Source organism: Zootoca vivipara, chromosome 4 (assembly GCF_965207765.1).
Source record: "Zootoca vivipara chromosome 4, rZooViv2.hap1.1, whole genome shotgun sequence".
Classification (NCBI taxonomy): domain Eukaryota; kingdom Metazoa; phylum Chordata; class Lepidosauria; order Squamata; family Lacertidae; genus Zootoca; species Zootoca vivipara.
The window spans coordinates 20,542,433-20,559,072 of record NC_142587.1 but is presented as its reverse complement, the minus strand read 5'-3'; the positions used below and the strand labels follow the sequence as shown (position 1 = coordinate 20,559,072).

At 43.1% G+C, this 16,640-nt stretch overlaps 1 protein-coding gene across 4 annotated transcripts in view; it reads left to right on the top strand.

Annotated features, from left to right (window-relative positions):
* The first annotated feature begins 15,061 nt into the window (after positions 1 to 15,061).
* The window catches only part of DOCK9 (dedicator of cytokinesis 9), a 111,107-nt gene continuing 109,528 nt past the window's right edge, over positions 15,062 to 16,640 (top strand). For all 4 annotated transcript variants that reach the window (XM_035116162.3, XM_035116158.3, XM_035116160.3 and 1 more), the window contains exon 1: positions 15,062 to 15,679. In XM_035116162.3, the coding sequence (XP_034972053.2) occupies positions 15,545 to 15,679 (135 nt within the window). In that variant the 5' untranslated portion in view covers positions 15,062 to 15,544. The remainder of the gene's footprint in view (positions 15,680 to 16,640) is intronic.

The following is a 16,640-nucleotide window of genomic DNA, read 5'->3' as shown; positions in this document are numbered from 1 at the left end:
TGGTAGAGAAGATGTAGTAGTGGCTCACATATCTGTTACTCAGAATTGCTTTGGAAGTTATTTTTAGCACTCATGTTAGGAAAAGCCAGCTTTCACACTGAAACCTAATTCAGGTTGCTGCTGCCATGCCATCCCTTAAGCTACCCCAAGTTTAAATGTATGTAGGTCTAGCTACACATTTCTATTTTAGCTAAGTTGCCTTTCCAACTTGCTATTTACCTCCTTTCTGTATTATAATTTATGAATGCAGCCTCTGATTCTATATCATAAAGATGAGCATGATATGTTATACTGTACTGTGAAAATTGAGTTGACCTGAATATTACCGTACTGTACTTATCAAGTTATGTTTTCTATATACAGGGCTGCTTCTGTTGTGAAAGAAAATACCAATTTTTGCTACCAGGTCCTTCTACTGCTTTTTTCTCTTTAGAAAGTGGTGTTATTGGGCATGCATGAAAAGCAGGCTCATCTCCTCTGTAATATAATTTTATCCTCCATTGCTTTTAAACTGTTACCACATGCTGTATATTTTCATTTCTCATGCCCTATTGGCCTTGGCAGCAAGTTTAATTTGAATGAATTTTTCCTCCCAAAAGACTGCTTATGCTATTTACCCAGCATCCCAATAGATTTCTATTTTTGTATGACTGCATTCCTAATGACTTCCCCAAATAAATATTTTTAATCAGTATTCTATTCTCAGGAGGAAGGCAATGAATGTTCAGGTCTTCAGATAGTTGATATAGTAACTGTTGAGGGAAAGAAAAATGGAAGTTTAAAAGTTTATGAATTATAATGCTAATTTTAAAACACAAGGAAGAGAGAATAGTTAAAAGCTAGAATATTTATTTATTTATTTATGCAACTTAAAACTAAAGCAAATTAAGAAATGGAGATATTGCCTTTGAAATAGGGCTGCCATATTCTCCCATATTGGAAGTGTTGATTTTTTTGCGACTCCCCCCCCCCAAAAGGAAGAAAACATCAATCTTTCGGTGAAAAAAGCTCAACGAAGTTTTTAAAAATTAAAGAACTCAACCCCCCCCCATATTTTCACTTATTTGAAATATTGCAACCCTACTTTGAAATCCATGGTCACAATTGCGCAGGCAATAATTTCTGTGTTTCCAAGAGATACTAATCTTCCTTGGCATTGTACTTTGGTATTTGGTTCTCCTGGAGTAATCCATTGCTGTACTATACATAAAAATGCTACTCAAACTGCAAAGTTAAAGCCAGTTTGGGATAATATTTTAGACAATATTTAGAGGCAAACATTAAAGCATAAATGGCAGAGTTTCTGGAAGTGGCTTTCTCAATTTAAACCCCTCCCCCCCAAAAAAAATCAGAGGAACTGAAAGCTGAGATAAACAGAGGCTTAGTCTTTGAAACATTTATGGCAGTGGATTGCAAGAGCTGCCTTCAGCTGATTGATAGGAACTCCGCTTACTATTGTCTCAGCTACTGAGGTGTTGTGAAATGTTTATACAGTACACATTTTAGCTTCTCATAAGTTGATAAAACAAACAAAAAACCTGCCAGCACACAAAGCCTAGAGACTGACACAATTAAAATGTTACACACACACAGATATGCACTTATAGAGATCTTGTACTCTTCTGTTGCAGTGGAATGCACCAGAGCTTCATCAGATAAACAGGGTGATAGTCAACTAAATTTTACTCAGAGTAGACCTATTGAAATGAAATAATCTAGGACCATTAATTTTAATGGATCTGAGTAAAACTTAGCTGAATACCACCCAAGCATTACAGATAGCTTATAATGTGTGTACATAGTCTCCTGGAGCTAAAATATTAGGGAACGGCAATCTACACAGTCCCTGCCAGTTCTCACTTAATTATTCAAACAAGTGTAAAACTCTTGAAATTTGTTGGGAAACTGAACACACAAACATATAAAGGAGCAAATATACCAAGGACAGGGCCTGTTAACAGAGGCTGCACAGTGGCTTTAATAATGATGGACTTTTCGCCCTGATTATAACAGTTTCTGTTTATAATTTCCATTTATTTCAGTGGGGATCACTTCCAAGTTAGCATCCATAGGACTGCACTTTAGTAACTTACTTTTATTCAGTTACCCTCTCCCCATTTCCCTGAGCAGTGAGAAATTTAAGGGGCAGAGCATACTTGCCTTTGGTTATCTTTAGAAGGATTGATCCCCAAAGGCTAATGACCTTTTATAATTGATTTACAGATATACATTGACCAAAGCTGGAGCCAGACAGCATAGCTATACTGCCTTTGCAAAATTCAGAGCTAACACTTTTCCTGTTTCTCAAAAGACTACACCTTCTGTAGTTCTTTTTCACAGTGAACTCTTACTCATCGCTTCCCTTAGCTAGGGAGAAGAGAAGAGAATGAATCATCTTCACCAAAATGGCTCTGACCTTCTAGAGCTATCTCCAGCTATTTCCTAGCCACTCTGGGTCATTTACCTGTAATTCTCCTAACAATCCTGTGGCTGCCAGCTTATCTGCTGACTACGGATGGAAGAGAAATTAAATTCAGTTCACATTTTAAAGGGAATTTAGCTAATCTGAAACAAGATGCAAACCAAAATGCAGCTGTCTTTCGAAAGCCACACTTTTCTGAATTTTGCCATGCTGTTCTCCAGTCAAGATATTGGCACCCATCTGTCCTGAGAGACAATGGAGTGCCCCTCCAGGAGTGAAGTCAAGCCACTGCATTAGCAGTACTGAAAAGACATCCTTGGGGAGCAAGCCTGTGCAGTGTGTATGGAGGTCCTGGGCTGCCCATATGACAAGGCCTCGCCGATGTGGTCCAAAGGAAAGCAGAACAATAGGTTTGGCACCAGCTTGGCTGCAGGAGTTGCCAGAAAGGGGGGGGTACAAGGCACCATCCAACCAATTTAGGGACTTCACTCTGAATTTGTGTAGGGTTTACTCTACCGAATATACGGTATCCCTTAAGGCAGTGGAGGTTTAGAATCAGAGTTTTCCTTCTCCTAGATGGGCTACCTTCCCAGGTTGATGAGCCCCACCTGCTTGTCACTTTATTCTACAGCACATTCAGAAACCACCTTCTTGACTGTTGAACCCACTATTGGACTCACCCGCTCAATCTGCCAGAGTCTGTCTTTGCATCGATGGGAAGTTCCTAACACAGAGGGTTTGAGACCCATTGGCTACCCTCACTTGGTTTAGCTGGCCAGTCTTGTTTCCCAGCGTGTGGCCCCTGTTGCATGCTTATAGCTTCTGGGAGCCACAGGTGAGAGCTGAGTGAAGGGTGGGCACCAAAGGTAGACAAACCACCCCAGATGGAGCACAATGTGTCCCCCACCAGAGTTACTACCCCTCCCCTAACACCTCATACAAGTAAGGTGTAGAAAAACGTATGCACTAGGGGGGAAATGTGTGTATAAATGCATACATTAGTGAAAACAACATACGAAAATGCAATATATTATAGATGCTTTGCAAATGTGCATATTGGGCAACATTCTCACCAGAATGCTGATGAATTTTCACAAGGCCTTTTTATTCATAAATCACATACTGGTGTGGAAATGTGGGGAACTACTGAACTTAAGATAGGAAAAAGGAGAAATTGAGAGAGGCCAAAGCTGTCAGCTGCCTATCCCTACTGTTGACTGTTAAGGAGCTTTAAGCAATCTTTCTCACCCCCCACACCCCACATAAACCCTGTCCTATCAAAGCTCTCAAAGTAAGATGGGACTTGTATGTCACACAAAAAAGGAAACACATCATCAAAAGACATACTTGCATGAAATATCTGTATAATTCAACTTTAGAAGAAGAAGGAATTACTATAATAGAAATGCAATATAGCTAACCCTAGACTGTGACAAGGTGCCTAGTGCTAACTGTTGGATGGGCAACTTCAAAGCCTTCTTATAGTTCTTTATCTTTAACCACAGAGCCTAGGGCTTGCCGATCAGAAGGTTGACGGTTCAAATCCCCACGACGGGGTGAGCTCCCGTTGCTTGGTCCCAGCATCTGCCAACCTAGCAGTTCGAAAGCACATCAAAGTGCAAGTAGATAAATAGGTACCACTCCTGCAGGAAGGTAAATGGCGTTTCCGTGTGCTGCTCTGGTTCTCCAGAAGCAGCTTTCTCATGCTGGCCACATGACCTGGAAGCTGTACGCCGGCTCCCTCAGCCAATAACGCGAGATGAGCGCGGCAACCCCAGAGTTGGTCACGACTGGACCTAATGGTCAGCGGTCCCTTTACCTTTACCTAGAGTTAAATCAAATAGAGGACACCTTCAAACGGAGGGTTGTTCTCTGTAAGGTAGGATTCTTATCCAGCTTATCACATGCTGCAATACGTCAACTGTTTAAAGATGGTGAATAAAGGCAATTGCAATAATGTTTTTGTGAGAGAAGCAATAAGAGAGGATTATGTTTCTTTTTTCAGATGCTCGGTTACACTCATCGTACAGACTCTGTCATTGGTTGAGATGTTGTTTAAGACACACACACACAAAAAAAACCAGTGTGGTATAGTGGTTAGAGTACTGGACTAGGACCTGTGGGACAGGGTTTAAATCTCCACTTAGGCATGGAGCTCACTGGGTGGCCTTGGGCCAGTCACCACCTCTCAGCCTAATCTACCGGTACCTGATAGGGTTTTGTGATGATATAAAGGGAGGGAGAGAACCATGTACACTACCTTGAGCACCACTTCAGAGGAAAAGTGGTAGAGAAATCTAGTAGTAGTAGTAGTAGTAGTAATTAATAACTAGAATAAAAATTAATTAATTAATTAATAAAACAATTGAGTGAACATTCAGTAACCTGAATGAAGAGAGATACATGAAATTATAATTGCATCAGGAAGCGTACTTGGAAAAGAAAAACTTTATCCAGGGCTGATAGAACAATTTTTAAGGTTGAACCAACCAGCCAGCTCTCTGTCTATGGCAGTCTAAGCCTCTTGTACATGGCAGTTCTGATCATTTTTAATGGATTAATTCATTTGCTTTTTTTCCATGAGCTTCAGAAATAACTCCTGTACACGTTTGCTTTGGTTCACTGCAACTCTGTCCTTTTAAGACTAAGCACAAAGGGATTAAAGCCTTCAGACTTCAGGTTTGCCTGGCTGCAAATTCAGATGTTTGACTTACAGTTCTTGACTCTAGGGAAGTTGGATTTGTTTCTGTATACTTATGTTGCCAAGAAACAAAGAGATGACCGATTTAAGAATTTTCCTGGTGCTGGTTGTACACAAGAATTTCCTTGTGTAGCCTGAACTATAAGTAATCATAATAGTCTTCAGCAGTGGTTTTTTTTAAAAGGGGGTACTCAAGAGCATGCAGTACCGGCACCTTTTTTTTTTTGGTTAAAGAGAGTGGCATTTACGGCACCCATTTTTCTAGAATGGGTCTTCAGAACCATTAAAATAGCCAATGCATATCACAAACTGCTTAAGGCAGAGTATTGGAATTCCAGCTGTATACCGAGGTTTGTTTGTTTGTTTCCAAATTTTATTTGAACTTATTGATGCTGTAATAAGGTAGTTGTCTTACCAATAGTACAAGGCCACCTTATTTATTTAAGTCATTTATACCCCAACATTCAGATAAAAAGACTGCCTGAAAAACTTACATAAACGAGTACAATAGTCCTTGTCTTTAATTTTACAGTTACATGATACACAAGTAAAAGTGAAAAGGACAGAGAAGCAGGAAAATAAGCTCAGGCACCAGTTCTTATAACACAATTATGTAGCTCTGTCTATGCAGATCCTGGCTGTCTAGGAGAGCAGAAAAATATCCTTCCTGATCAGGGGACAATGTCCAGGCCAGGAGGCCAGGGCAGTTCCTGCAATACAGTTCTGTTCCCAGACAGCTGACTTGATGGCAGCTAGAATCCTCATAAGGTCACACGTAGGCACAGATGAATCTGTCAGTTTCTGTTTCTCTCAGTTTCTAATTTTTCCAGTCACATTACTGAATCAGTTTGTGATTATTGTTTGTATAGAAAAATCCATCAGTAACTTTGTATGCAGTTTTGCCTAATATGCACATTTTTGCTAGCAATTTTGTAGGCTATTTTCATGAATATATGCATCTTTATACAAAATCGTGTGTATTTTTGCATACATTGACTTAAAAAAAATGCATTGCAAAATTCTGAGAAGTGAGAATTTCAAAGGATAGCCATGTTTCAGCTCATATAGTGTTTTGGAAACTGCAGTTAGGTAGGGATGCATTAAACTGTTAAATTAACCAACTTTTCTTCCCTGTCACTATTACTCACAGCAGGGGTTTGGTGGCCAGTGCTAGTGGAATTTCTGGTTGACCTGGCATTGGCAAAGAGTGACCCCTTCCTAGAAGTATTATTCCCCACGCCAAGCAGATCCTGGACCATGTCCAGGCCAGAAGGGCAGGGCTGCTCTAGCCACCCAGTTCTTTTCTCAGACAGCTCATTTATGATTAATTATATTAAGGATATACTTATTTAAAATGGATTGGACCCTTATCTTTTCTGCATTCCTCCCAGTAATTCTTTTGTTTCACTGTCTCTAAGTACAATGAAATTAAAAAGATATCCACAAGACAGTGAAAGAACACTATTCTGGAAATAACAGAGAATACATGCTCATCAGATGTTAGATGCTAAGAAGGATAAAAATTAAAGCAGGTGGATGGATTAAATCAAATGAAGCGGCTAGGCTTAGGTCACAATAAACTATGTGCTATTAGAGGATTTAAGATAATGATCATTTGGGTTAGCCTACAGCCTAATAAGAATTCTGGGATTGTAAAGAAACCTTGAAGGGTACAATAGAGTTCATGACTTCTTTGTTGTGAGAGAGCACCAGTTCATCTTCTCATCTTCATTTTGGGAGCCAAAAGTCTCTAATTTATCTGAAAATGTTAGGTGGCCACTTCAAACAAGGGCCTTGGGTTTCCCACTCATATCCTTTATTGCAGGAGGGAGAAAATGTTTTCAACTCAAGGAGCACATTCCCCTTTCCCCAAATGGTGGAACATCCATTGGCATGGTATTGCATCACTTGTCATTTCCTCTCTACCTCTCCCTTTTCAGATGTCTGTGAAAACATGTCCTACCTAAACTATGTGGTAACATCCCCACTTTTCCTCCTGGACCTAGAGCTTAAAACAGTGTTTCAGTCTCCCTGCTGACAGCCCTGGGGAACAAACTGCTTGCTTTGATTAAAAGTTCTGCTCCACCCCTGCTGTACCAAGTCCTGAGATTTTGGGGAGACAAAATCCCCCACGCTACGACTCCCATAAGCTCTGATGCAATGGGATTTATTCATTTAAGGAACTTATACCCCACTTTCCTGTATATGTCTCAAAGTGACTTTACAGTAAAAACAAAACCACAAACAAAATTGAAAATGCAGATTAAAACATCAGAAATAGAAACATTAGAACAGCACTCATTGTGCAAAGGACTCCGGGGGGGGGGGATGCTTTCACGTGGTATCTGAAACTTAGCAGGCATGGTGCTTACCTGATTTTTAATAGGAAGGAGTTTTACAAAGTTGGGCCCTCTGCAATTGAAGGCCTGAGTCGTGATTGACACGAATTGTGCTTCTGGTCCATCTTAGTATTGTCACGGCCTGCTTCAGTCTGTCTGGTAGGAACTGGAAAGAGGAAATTATCGTAGGTGAAGCCTACATTAAGGAACAGCAGCCCCTGCCCACGATCTGGTGAGCATTTTCAGTGATGCGTTTCCCCCAACAGTTAACATAATTTTTTATTTACCCAAGTGTTTATGAATGAGATGTTACTGTGGTTGATGTTACTGTTGTGCTGTGTTTTGATACTCGCGTGAAAAAGCCCATTGCGCTCATAGAGTGCAGTGGGGGTTGCGGACGAGCTCAAAAGAAATCTGGGAGGGGGTGGGCTGTAGTTAGGCTGAATCATGGGGCGTGTCATTGATTTTGATTGACAGTACTTTTCTATTTAAAGCCCATGTTACTTTCGCTTTCCCTTACAATTGGAAAAAGGCTTCGATACTCGTGTGAAAAGCAGTATATAGGTCTTTGAATAAACAGGGCTCCTTTGGGAGGAAGGGCAGGATACAAATTGAGTAAATAAATAAATTTAACAAAGAAAAATAAATAAAAAGTGGGAAGCCCACATAGCAGGACATGAACACAATACTGTCTCCTTCTGTTGTCCCACAATGACTGGTATTCAGAGGCATAGTGCCTCTAACTCTGCGGATAACTATTTTTTTATTTTTTATTCTTATTTATTATTTAAATTTGTATACCACCCTTCATCTGAAGATCTCAGGGTGGTACACAGCATAAAAATACAAAATAAAAACACAAAATACATAACAAGAACAAGAAAAAAACAAACCAATAATCACCCTCCCACAAACACATTTAAAAAAACAACATAGATTGTAATCAGCCAAAGACCTGGTTGAAGAGGAACTAGAAGCAATTTATGGCTTAATCCTCCATGAACTTGTCTAATCCCCTTTTAAAGCGATCCAAATTGGTGGCCATCAGCATTTTTTATGGTAGCAAAGTCCATATTTGAATTACGTTTTGTATGAAGAAGTACCTCCCTTTGGTTTTCCTGAACCTGCTGTGTGTTCTAGTGATGTGAACTTATGAGAAAACCACTTTCCATTTACTGTGCATAATTGTATAAACCTCTCTCATATCTACTAAACTCCCCCCCCCCTAAACTAAGAAGTGTCATCCCTTTGTTTCAAGGGATGAATAAAGAAATAACTCTTCCTCAAGGAGAAGCAAAGCCTCCAAAGATTTAGCAGAATTGTACAGAACAAGCTGGCACCATCTGGTCAGAAGACAGCGGCAGGAAACAAGCTTCCCTCTTGCATCCCTGCGCGTAACTGACACATGGATTTTTATTTTTTAAAGAGGAATGTATTTTACAACCTTCTGCCATTACACCATTGTGCCAGTCAGCCTAAGATTTTGTCTGCATCCCTGCCAAGTCACTTAAGCAGAGGACGTTGGCAGATTGCTTTTTAAGCTCACCAGAGAGTTTGGTAGCAAGGATCGGGCGGAGGCTGTTGTGGCAAAAATTAATGAAAAGCACTGGACCTCTGCCATTGTTTCAGCCAAGTGTTAGTCATAACCAGCATGGTTTAGTTAAACAGGCAGGGATTTGTTAAGTGGGGTATGTTGGGTCTATAGGTTGCTATCACTTAAGGTTAGGTCACTGTGAACCTTAAAACACCCTCTCACACACAGAGACACATTCACATGCACACTCTTGCCTTAAAGGAACTGTCAAGCTCTTAATCCTGCAAATTATCTGAGTAAATCCTATTGTTTCTGCAAAGAGATTTATTTGGGGGTGGGGCTTACATTTCCACCAGAAGGTAAACAACAAGCTTCCAAAAGAATATTTCCAGTGCTTGCCTCAAGTTAGATGTCAGTTGAAACCTTTAGAACAACCAACTGAAGTATCCGTCTCATGATGGCAAATTAAGAAACCTAATATCCATTCATAATTATAGTTTGAAATCCAGTTTTATCAGTTCTTTTCTGCCATAAAGGGGGCAGGGGTTGGGGTTTTTTAGGTCAGCTACCCAGTAAAATTGACAACCAGCTGAGTCTGTCTGGTGAGTTTTGTTTTATAAGCAAACATGTACCTGCAAACTGATATTAATACTTTTTAATTAACAGCTTCCATTATTCCTGCAACAGGTTATGAGTCAACTGTTCCTAGCTACTACTATGTGTCAGGATAATACACAACAACCATTGCATGTGCCACATCCTTAAAAAAGAAACAGGGTTTGGATGGAGAAGGTGAAAGAAAAATCTGCTTGTTGGCAGGGATTTAAGCTTACTCAGCTGTTCTGCCATGAAGCACTTTTATGGAGATATATTTATGCTATGCAAACTGCAAGATTTTTACAGCTGAATACCACCCTAACTTGCTCCATCTTGCTTTTCTCTGAAGTCAAAGGCGCTGACGCACAGACAGAAACACAACTGAATACGGGCAGGCATAATGGAAAGGAAGATGTTAGTACTGAGAACTTGCAGAATTAAAATCATCTGTTTAACTTCCCTGGCATTAAACACTAAGATGGTTTGTGTGGTCTGGAAACATTTGACCTTGATAAGTACTGTTGTGCACACCCCAATCTCTGAGCAGTGAGAGACTTCAGGGGTTCCAGCACATATCCAGGGTGCTGTTTTCTTAGAATAAAGGTCAATGGAGGCTCTTATGTCTTTAGGATATATGGTTTTATTTACAACATATATAACCCTACCCCACCCTACTTATGCTGGTCTATGACTGTACTAAAGATCTGATTGATTGACATATATAACCTGGGCATAAGCTGGAACTGCTCACAGCATTAACACAGATCTTGTTTTCCTATAAGGATTCTAGTTGCATCCCCAAAGCCCAGAGCTTTGGATTCAGCACAGAGGGCAACTCAAGCCTCTGTGACCTTCCAGCTTTCGCCCATGGCCCCATACTAAACCAAAAGACTAGCTCCTGGCCTACTGTTCTCCTACCTATAAGATGATGTGGCCTCCAGCCAGTAGGGAGGAAATTCTACCTCCTCTAGAAAAAGCATCAGTTCCCAGTTGTCTCTGTGTCAACACATCTGTTCTTCACCACCTTGTCAGATATGCAAATAGGGTGACAGGCCAGGTTAGGGCAATTAGCGGGGGGGACGGGACAAAAAAACCAACCTGGTCGGACCGGTTCTACTACAAACTACAACCTTACAGTTATGAAATCACAGGCTTGGTAGGGATCCATGGACATCACCCAAACAAATCCTCCAATACTGTAACACTATGCAAGGGATACTAGACAGCACACCCAGGCAATTGCAGGGCTGTGTAACCTCTTTCAGACCAAGGTCCACATTCTTTTTGTGGCCAACCTTCCAGGGACACACCAGTGATGGATGGGACCAGAGGCTAAAGTTTGTAGAGCAATAGACACGGATAGGTCACATGGGTAGAACCTGTCAGAACCTAGGATTTACTATATTTTTAGTACAGTACTGATTACTAGTTAGTCCCGTATAGACATACTATTTAAATATCCTCCCAGCTGTTTGGGTGGGCAGCTCCTATCCAGCTGAGAGAATTCCAAACAATGTGATATCCTATACTGTACATGTTTACCGAGAGGTAAATTCCATTGAGCAAAATGCAGCTTATCCTTAAAGCAACAGTCAGGATGACTCAACTAGAGTTGTGTGGGTCAACTGCTTGGTGCTATAGCAAAAAGAGGGCCCATCCAGCTGATCTTCGTCCACATGAATGGCTCATTTAAATGCTATCCCAATCTCACAGAAGCTGCTTATGGAGAATAGCTCCCACACAATATGTCTAGGTGCACCTAGCAAAACGTGATTTTACTGGTTGGACTAGTATGTGTACTGGGTGGTTTGCAAATTCTTAAATACACTCTAAGCCTTTAGAGGACAAAACCTTCTGTGACTCCAAATTGTACACAAAGCAGCCTTTGGGCTTCTCTAAAATAACATCACTAGCAGGAGAGCCAACAGGAGGCTTTGTTCTCCTGGCAAAGAGATAGTTCACATACAGTACTCCACCTTTTACTTATATATAATATTTGAACCTTCTACAATGTACATCAGGGATGGGGAACTGTTTTTCAGCCCAAGGGCCACATTTCTTTCTAGACAGCTTTCTGAGGGCCACATGGCAGTAGTGATCAGAGCATGTTGGCAGGCTGCTAAATACAATAGCCTAGGAGACAAGTCTACTCCTGTATTTGCATTTATTATTTTAAAAGTAGCTTCAGTATGGTTTCCTGCACAGAAAAAGCATGGAGGCGTCTGGAGGCCTCCCTGATGGGAAAAGTAGCTGAAGGGATCAAACTGGTCACCTCAGTGGAGGTGATGTTATGTATCTTGTGAGCAGTACATAGTTTGAGCAATCCAATCCAATCTACCCACCTTACATTCCCCTCCGGAGATGGGTCAATTTTTCAGCAGTACAAATTTAATAATGTTCACTACTGTTCTCCACAAAATAAACTAAGAATATCCTGGCAGTGTAGGGACTTGCCCCATCTTGCACAAATAGCAGAGTTTTACTATGCTGTAGAGAACAAAAGGATGCCCAGGAATTCGTGCCTTCCTATAGCCAATCAATTTTGGAATGTGCTCTGAAGTTTTTATTTAGGAGGGTATATTCACTCTGGGCTCCACAGCCAAAGTGCTCCATTTGCAAAATCACTCTTGCTGCCAGCACATAACCCGGGTCTGACTGTTTCTCCCCTGGCTTTTCTTCCACTGCTACCAGTCACCTGCCTCCATGGATCTGGGCTTGATGAAGCAGATATTATTGCCCTAGCTGTTCAAAAGCCCTTTTTAGGGATCTACATACTGCTGCCACTATGACTATCTCGCTTCCGTTTTTCAGTGTGCGATGAGTGTTTTGTGAATAAACCTGGCACACTGAGAGGGGGAGCCACCCCTGTCTTTGTCATTTCCAGTTGATGATGTCAAACATCAGGAATCCTGTTCAGGTGATGAAGTGGAGAACTCCAAAACAAAAGGGGAAGGGTCTGCTGAACACACCCCAGAAGCACTGCCACAAGATGACTCCATGGAAGAGTCAGAGTAGCCAGAAACTCCCTTTCTCTACTGCAGTCAGATACTACAGTAACTGAGCTCCTTAAAGCAAAGCAGCAGCTCAGTTTGTTCCTTGATGAAGCAACATGGGAGCTATGTGTTCTTTGTGGGGTAGAGCACATCATGAAACCTTCTCTAACTAGTCTGGCCTCACCCAGTGTTCCACTTCAGTCAGCTCCAGAGTATGACAGATGAGGCTAAAGATGGTAACAAAAAAAAAAATCACATCTTCCTCAACATACGACTTGCAAACATGTCTTAGTGAATCTCTAGCCATGGTTTATGAAGTCACCCAGTTCATCCTACACATTCTACCCAATAAAGTGGTACCTTGGTTCTCAAACGCCTTGGTTCTCAAACGCCAAAAACCTGGAAGTAAGTGTACTGGTTTCGAACTTTTTTTGGAAGCTGAACATCCGATGTGGTTGTTGGGTATTGTTTCCGGGGCGCCTTGATCAGAAGCTGTGCCTTGATTTTCAAACATTTCTGAAGTCAAACGGACTTCTGGAACAGATTAATTTTGGCGCTTTTGTTTTTGCTATTTCTTTTGCTTCTTTGTTTTTGAGGCTTTTTCGGTTAATTTGTTATTGTGAGTGTGTGGAGCCCAGTTCAGCTACTGATTGATTGAATGTGTGGCTGTGGAAATTGATAAAAGCCCCCCATCCAAACAATGACTATCATCAGTGCAGGTAAGAAAAAAAATAATTTTCATTTTTAACATCTACAATACTATCTTAATTATTTTATAATACAGTACATTGATTATTGCTTTCCTTTTATGGATCAATGGTCTCGTTAGATAATAAAATTCATGTTAAATTGCTGTTTTAGGGGTTGTTTTTAAAAGTCTGGAACGAATTAAGCCGTTTTGCATTACTTTCTATGGGAAAGCATGTCTTGGTTTTGGAACGGACTTCTGGAACAGATTAAGTTTGAGAACCAATGTACCACTGTATTAAAATGTGTGCCCTAAGTTACTTCGCTCCACCATATTACTCATGATAAACCCTCAGAGTTCTGTTGTTACTCATGAAATTAGGACTGACGTGTAAAGAAGTCTCTAGGATTGTTCTAGCCCCTTATGCAGTACCTTTTCCCTTTGAAATTTTCTTATTCTTGTGAATATAATTTTTGGGGAATTTTAAAGAATCTAACATAAAATGTATATTTGAATCAGTAACACAATAGATTCCAATAGCTCGAATGTCAATTAGGGTTAGCCCTACTGATAGCCATTTTCTTGGACAGAGGTTCAGAGTATATGAAACCTATCTGATGTGTCTGGTGGTAATAGTTTCTCTACTTTTCCAGGTTCCCAGCTGTTTCACTTTCTCCTGTACAACTCAAATGAGAACCATGTGCATAGCCTGAGAACCACATGCATAGCCCTGACCTGGGTCTGTCATGCCAGACTAGAATATCAGGAACTGGCAGGTTGCCAGATGTTGCTTTTTCAAGGCAATCTCCTGCTCATGGGCGTAGCCAGGGGGGGGGGGGCAGCTCATCAAGTAAAACAATAAAAAAGACCTAACCAATCATGTTGGTTCTGCCCCCCCTAACAAAAATCCTGGCTACACCCATATGCTCCTGCTGTAACATTCAAGTGTTAAAACAGTGATGTAACTTAAAAAATGAAAAACGTTAAAAAGGCTACCTTTTCCCTTGCCTTTGATTATTCTTTGCAGCATTGTACCATACTTGGCATTTAAAAGGCTGTGCGGCCTTGATAAATAAAAATAATTCTAAATTAAAGTACTACTGTACCCCCTGACCCCTGTAGAAACGCTACCAAATCTACTTCTGTAATATGGAGACAAGAATTTGGCAGTATGTAGTTAGAATATTTAAAAAATTGTGGGTGAAATCTGGAAGAGTGCTTATGGACTTGGAACAGAATGAGGTGGCAGCCTTTGAAATAAGTAGAGCCTGAGCCATTATGGATTGAAGCCGGCACCTGGCCTTGTTCCTGGAGTGTTTTAAGGAGCCAGCACAGATGCTAGAGCTCTCTAGCAACATGCATCACTTACGGTAAAGAGCTTCCTTGCGAAGCCGCCCTTTGAAGCTACATCCGGGAAGTACTCACAACGCAAAGGTGATTGGAATACAACTTGTCCTTAAAAAAGCCGCTAATGCTTTAAAAGTAATAAATCTTATTTATAGAGTGTGCAAATCGTATTTATACACACACATCCGCACCGCCGCCCATTGGTTGGGACTTGGGAGTTATATGCATGGCACTTCAGGAAAAAGACCGGCAGGCACAGCGCTCTGCCAAGGGCATCCCTTCCACAGCCGCCCGCCTCCATCCACTGGAATGACCTGGTGGCACTCAATACTGCGCTAGAGAAAGCCAGGAGAGAATAAACGACGCTCTGGGATGGGATTTCCGTTCCCTGTCAGCCACGCCCCCTCCTCCCAGGCAGAGCCAATAAGGGAGCCGGGGCCAGGGTGGTGCAGGAGAGCAAGCCGGGCAGGTAACGCAAAGCCCAATCAGGAACCTCGCCAGGGCCACGCAGGTTGGGGAGGCGGCTGGGAACTTCGCTCCTCGTGAGGCGAGGAGGGAGCAGCCGGGCCACGCCCCTCCCGCGGCTCCTGCGCCAATCAGCTCAAGCGAATCCGCCTCCGCTTCGCTCTCTTCACCCCCTACCGCCCACCCTCTCCCGCGTGCCAGTGTTTGGGGGCAGGCGCGAGCGGGCGCCGCTTGGTGCGTGTGCGCGCGAGTCGCCCGGAGGGAGGGGCCGCCTGACAGGAGCGGCGCCGCGAGCCAAGACCAGCTGCGACACTGACTGGCCGGCCAGCAGCTCGCTCGCTCGCTTGGCGTTGTTCGGAGATGGTGGGGGCGGCTACGGGACTCCTCCTGAGGAGCCTCCAGGCAGCGCCCTGAGAGGGCCGGGGATTCCGCCAGGGCCTCCGGGAGGAGCGAGGGTGATGGCAACGATGCCCTTCCAGCCGGCGCTGGGGCCCCCGGAGACTCGCAAGTTCACGCGGGCGCTGAGCAAGCCCGGCACGGCCGCCGAGTTGCGGCAGAGCGTCTCTGAGGTGGTGCGAGGCTCCGTCCTTGTGGTGAGTTGACGGCGACGGGAAACCCACACACCTGACAGGGATATCAATCCAGGCTCTGCCCCGCGCCCACTTCTTGCCCCGCCATTACTTCTCGCATGTGTGTGTGTGTGGGGGGGGAGGATGGCGCCGTCTTCGTTGAACCTGGCGCCCTGTTCCCTCCTCCCCTCCCCACTCTCGGATGGACCTGGTCGAGATGGACACACCTCCTAAGGCAATTCATCCTCCTCGCCATCTCCCCACCTGGCCTGACAACACCCCCCACACCATTCTCTGCCGGGTATGTCTCCTCTCGGAAGCCTCACTCGCTCCGCATCCCCCCCCCCCGTGTGGGTTTCCCTCTCTTCCAATTCAGGGCGTATCCAGGGGCCGGATCCTGGCCTCGTTTCCTCGGGAAGGAAACCCTTTCCCTATAAAAGGAAAAAAGAACTGTGCTTCCTTCCCAGGGACGCGTGCGTGAGATCGCAGCCCAAGGCAGAAGAAGCAAAAAGATGAGAGGGCGCCTTGGGGAGATTTCTCTCTCTCTCCCCTCTTGCCTCTCTTTTCTCTTCTAATCCGCATGTCGGAATTTGCATGGGTCAGCTTAACCTAATCAGCTGGGGGGAAAGGAGCACTTGGGTGGGTGGAGAGAAGGGGGACACAGGCTGCTTCCGGCCGGGCTTCCCTCCTCCTTTCGCTTTCCATTCCAACCTGCGTATATAATACTTAGACCCCATTTCCCTTTGCTCAAACCCTTCTGTTTCCCGTTCCTTGCATCGGGATGCTGAGCGCACAGGAACGGGAAGGAGAGGGTGGTCCTTTCTAGCTGCGGCGTCTCCACTCCAGCCGTGCGCTTCTCTCCCCCCCCCTTTTCTTTCTCTCCCTGTAAAAACTTCCGTCCATTCACATTGAGTCCCGCCCTTGCTTCCTTCCCCGCGATATTTATGAATGAATGAGTGGCTGGAAAACTTTGGAGGGGGGTTTC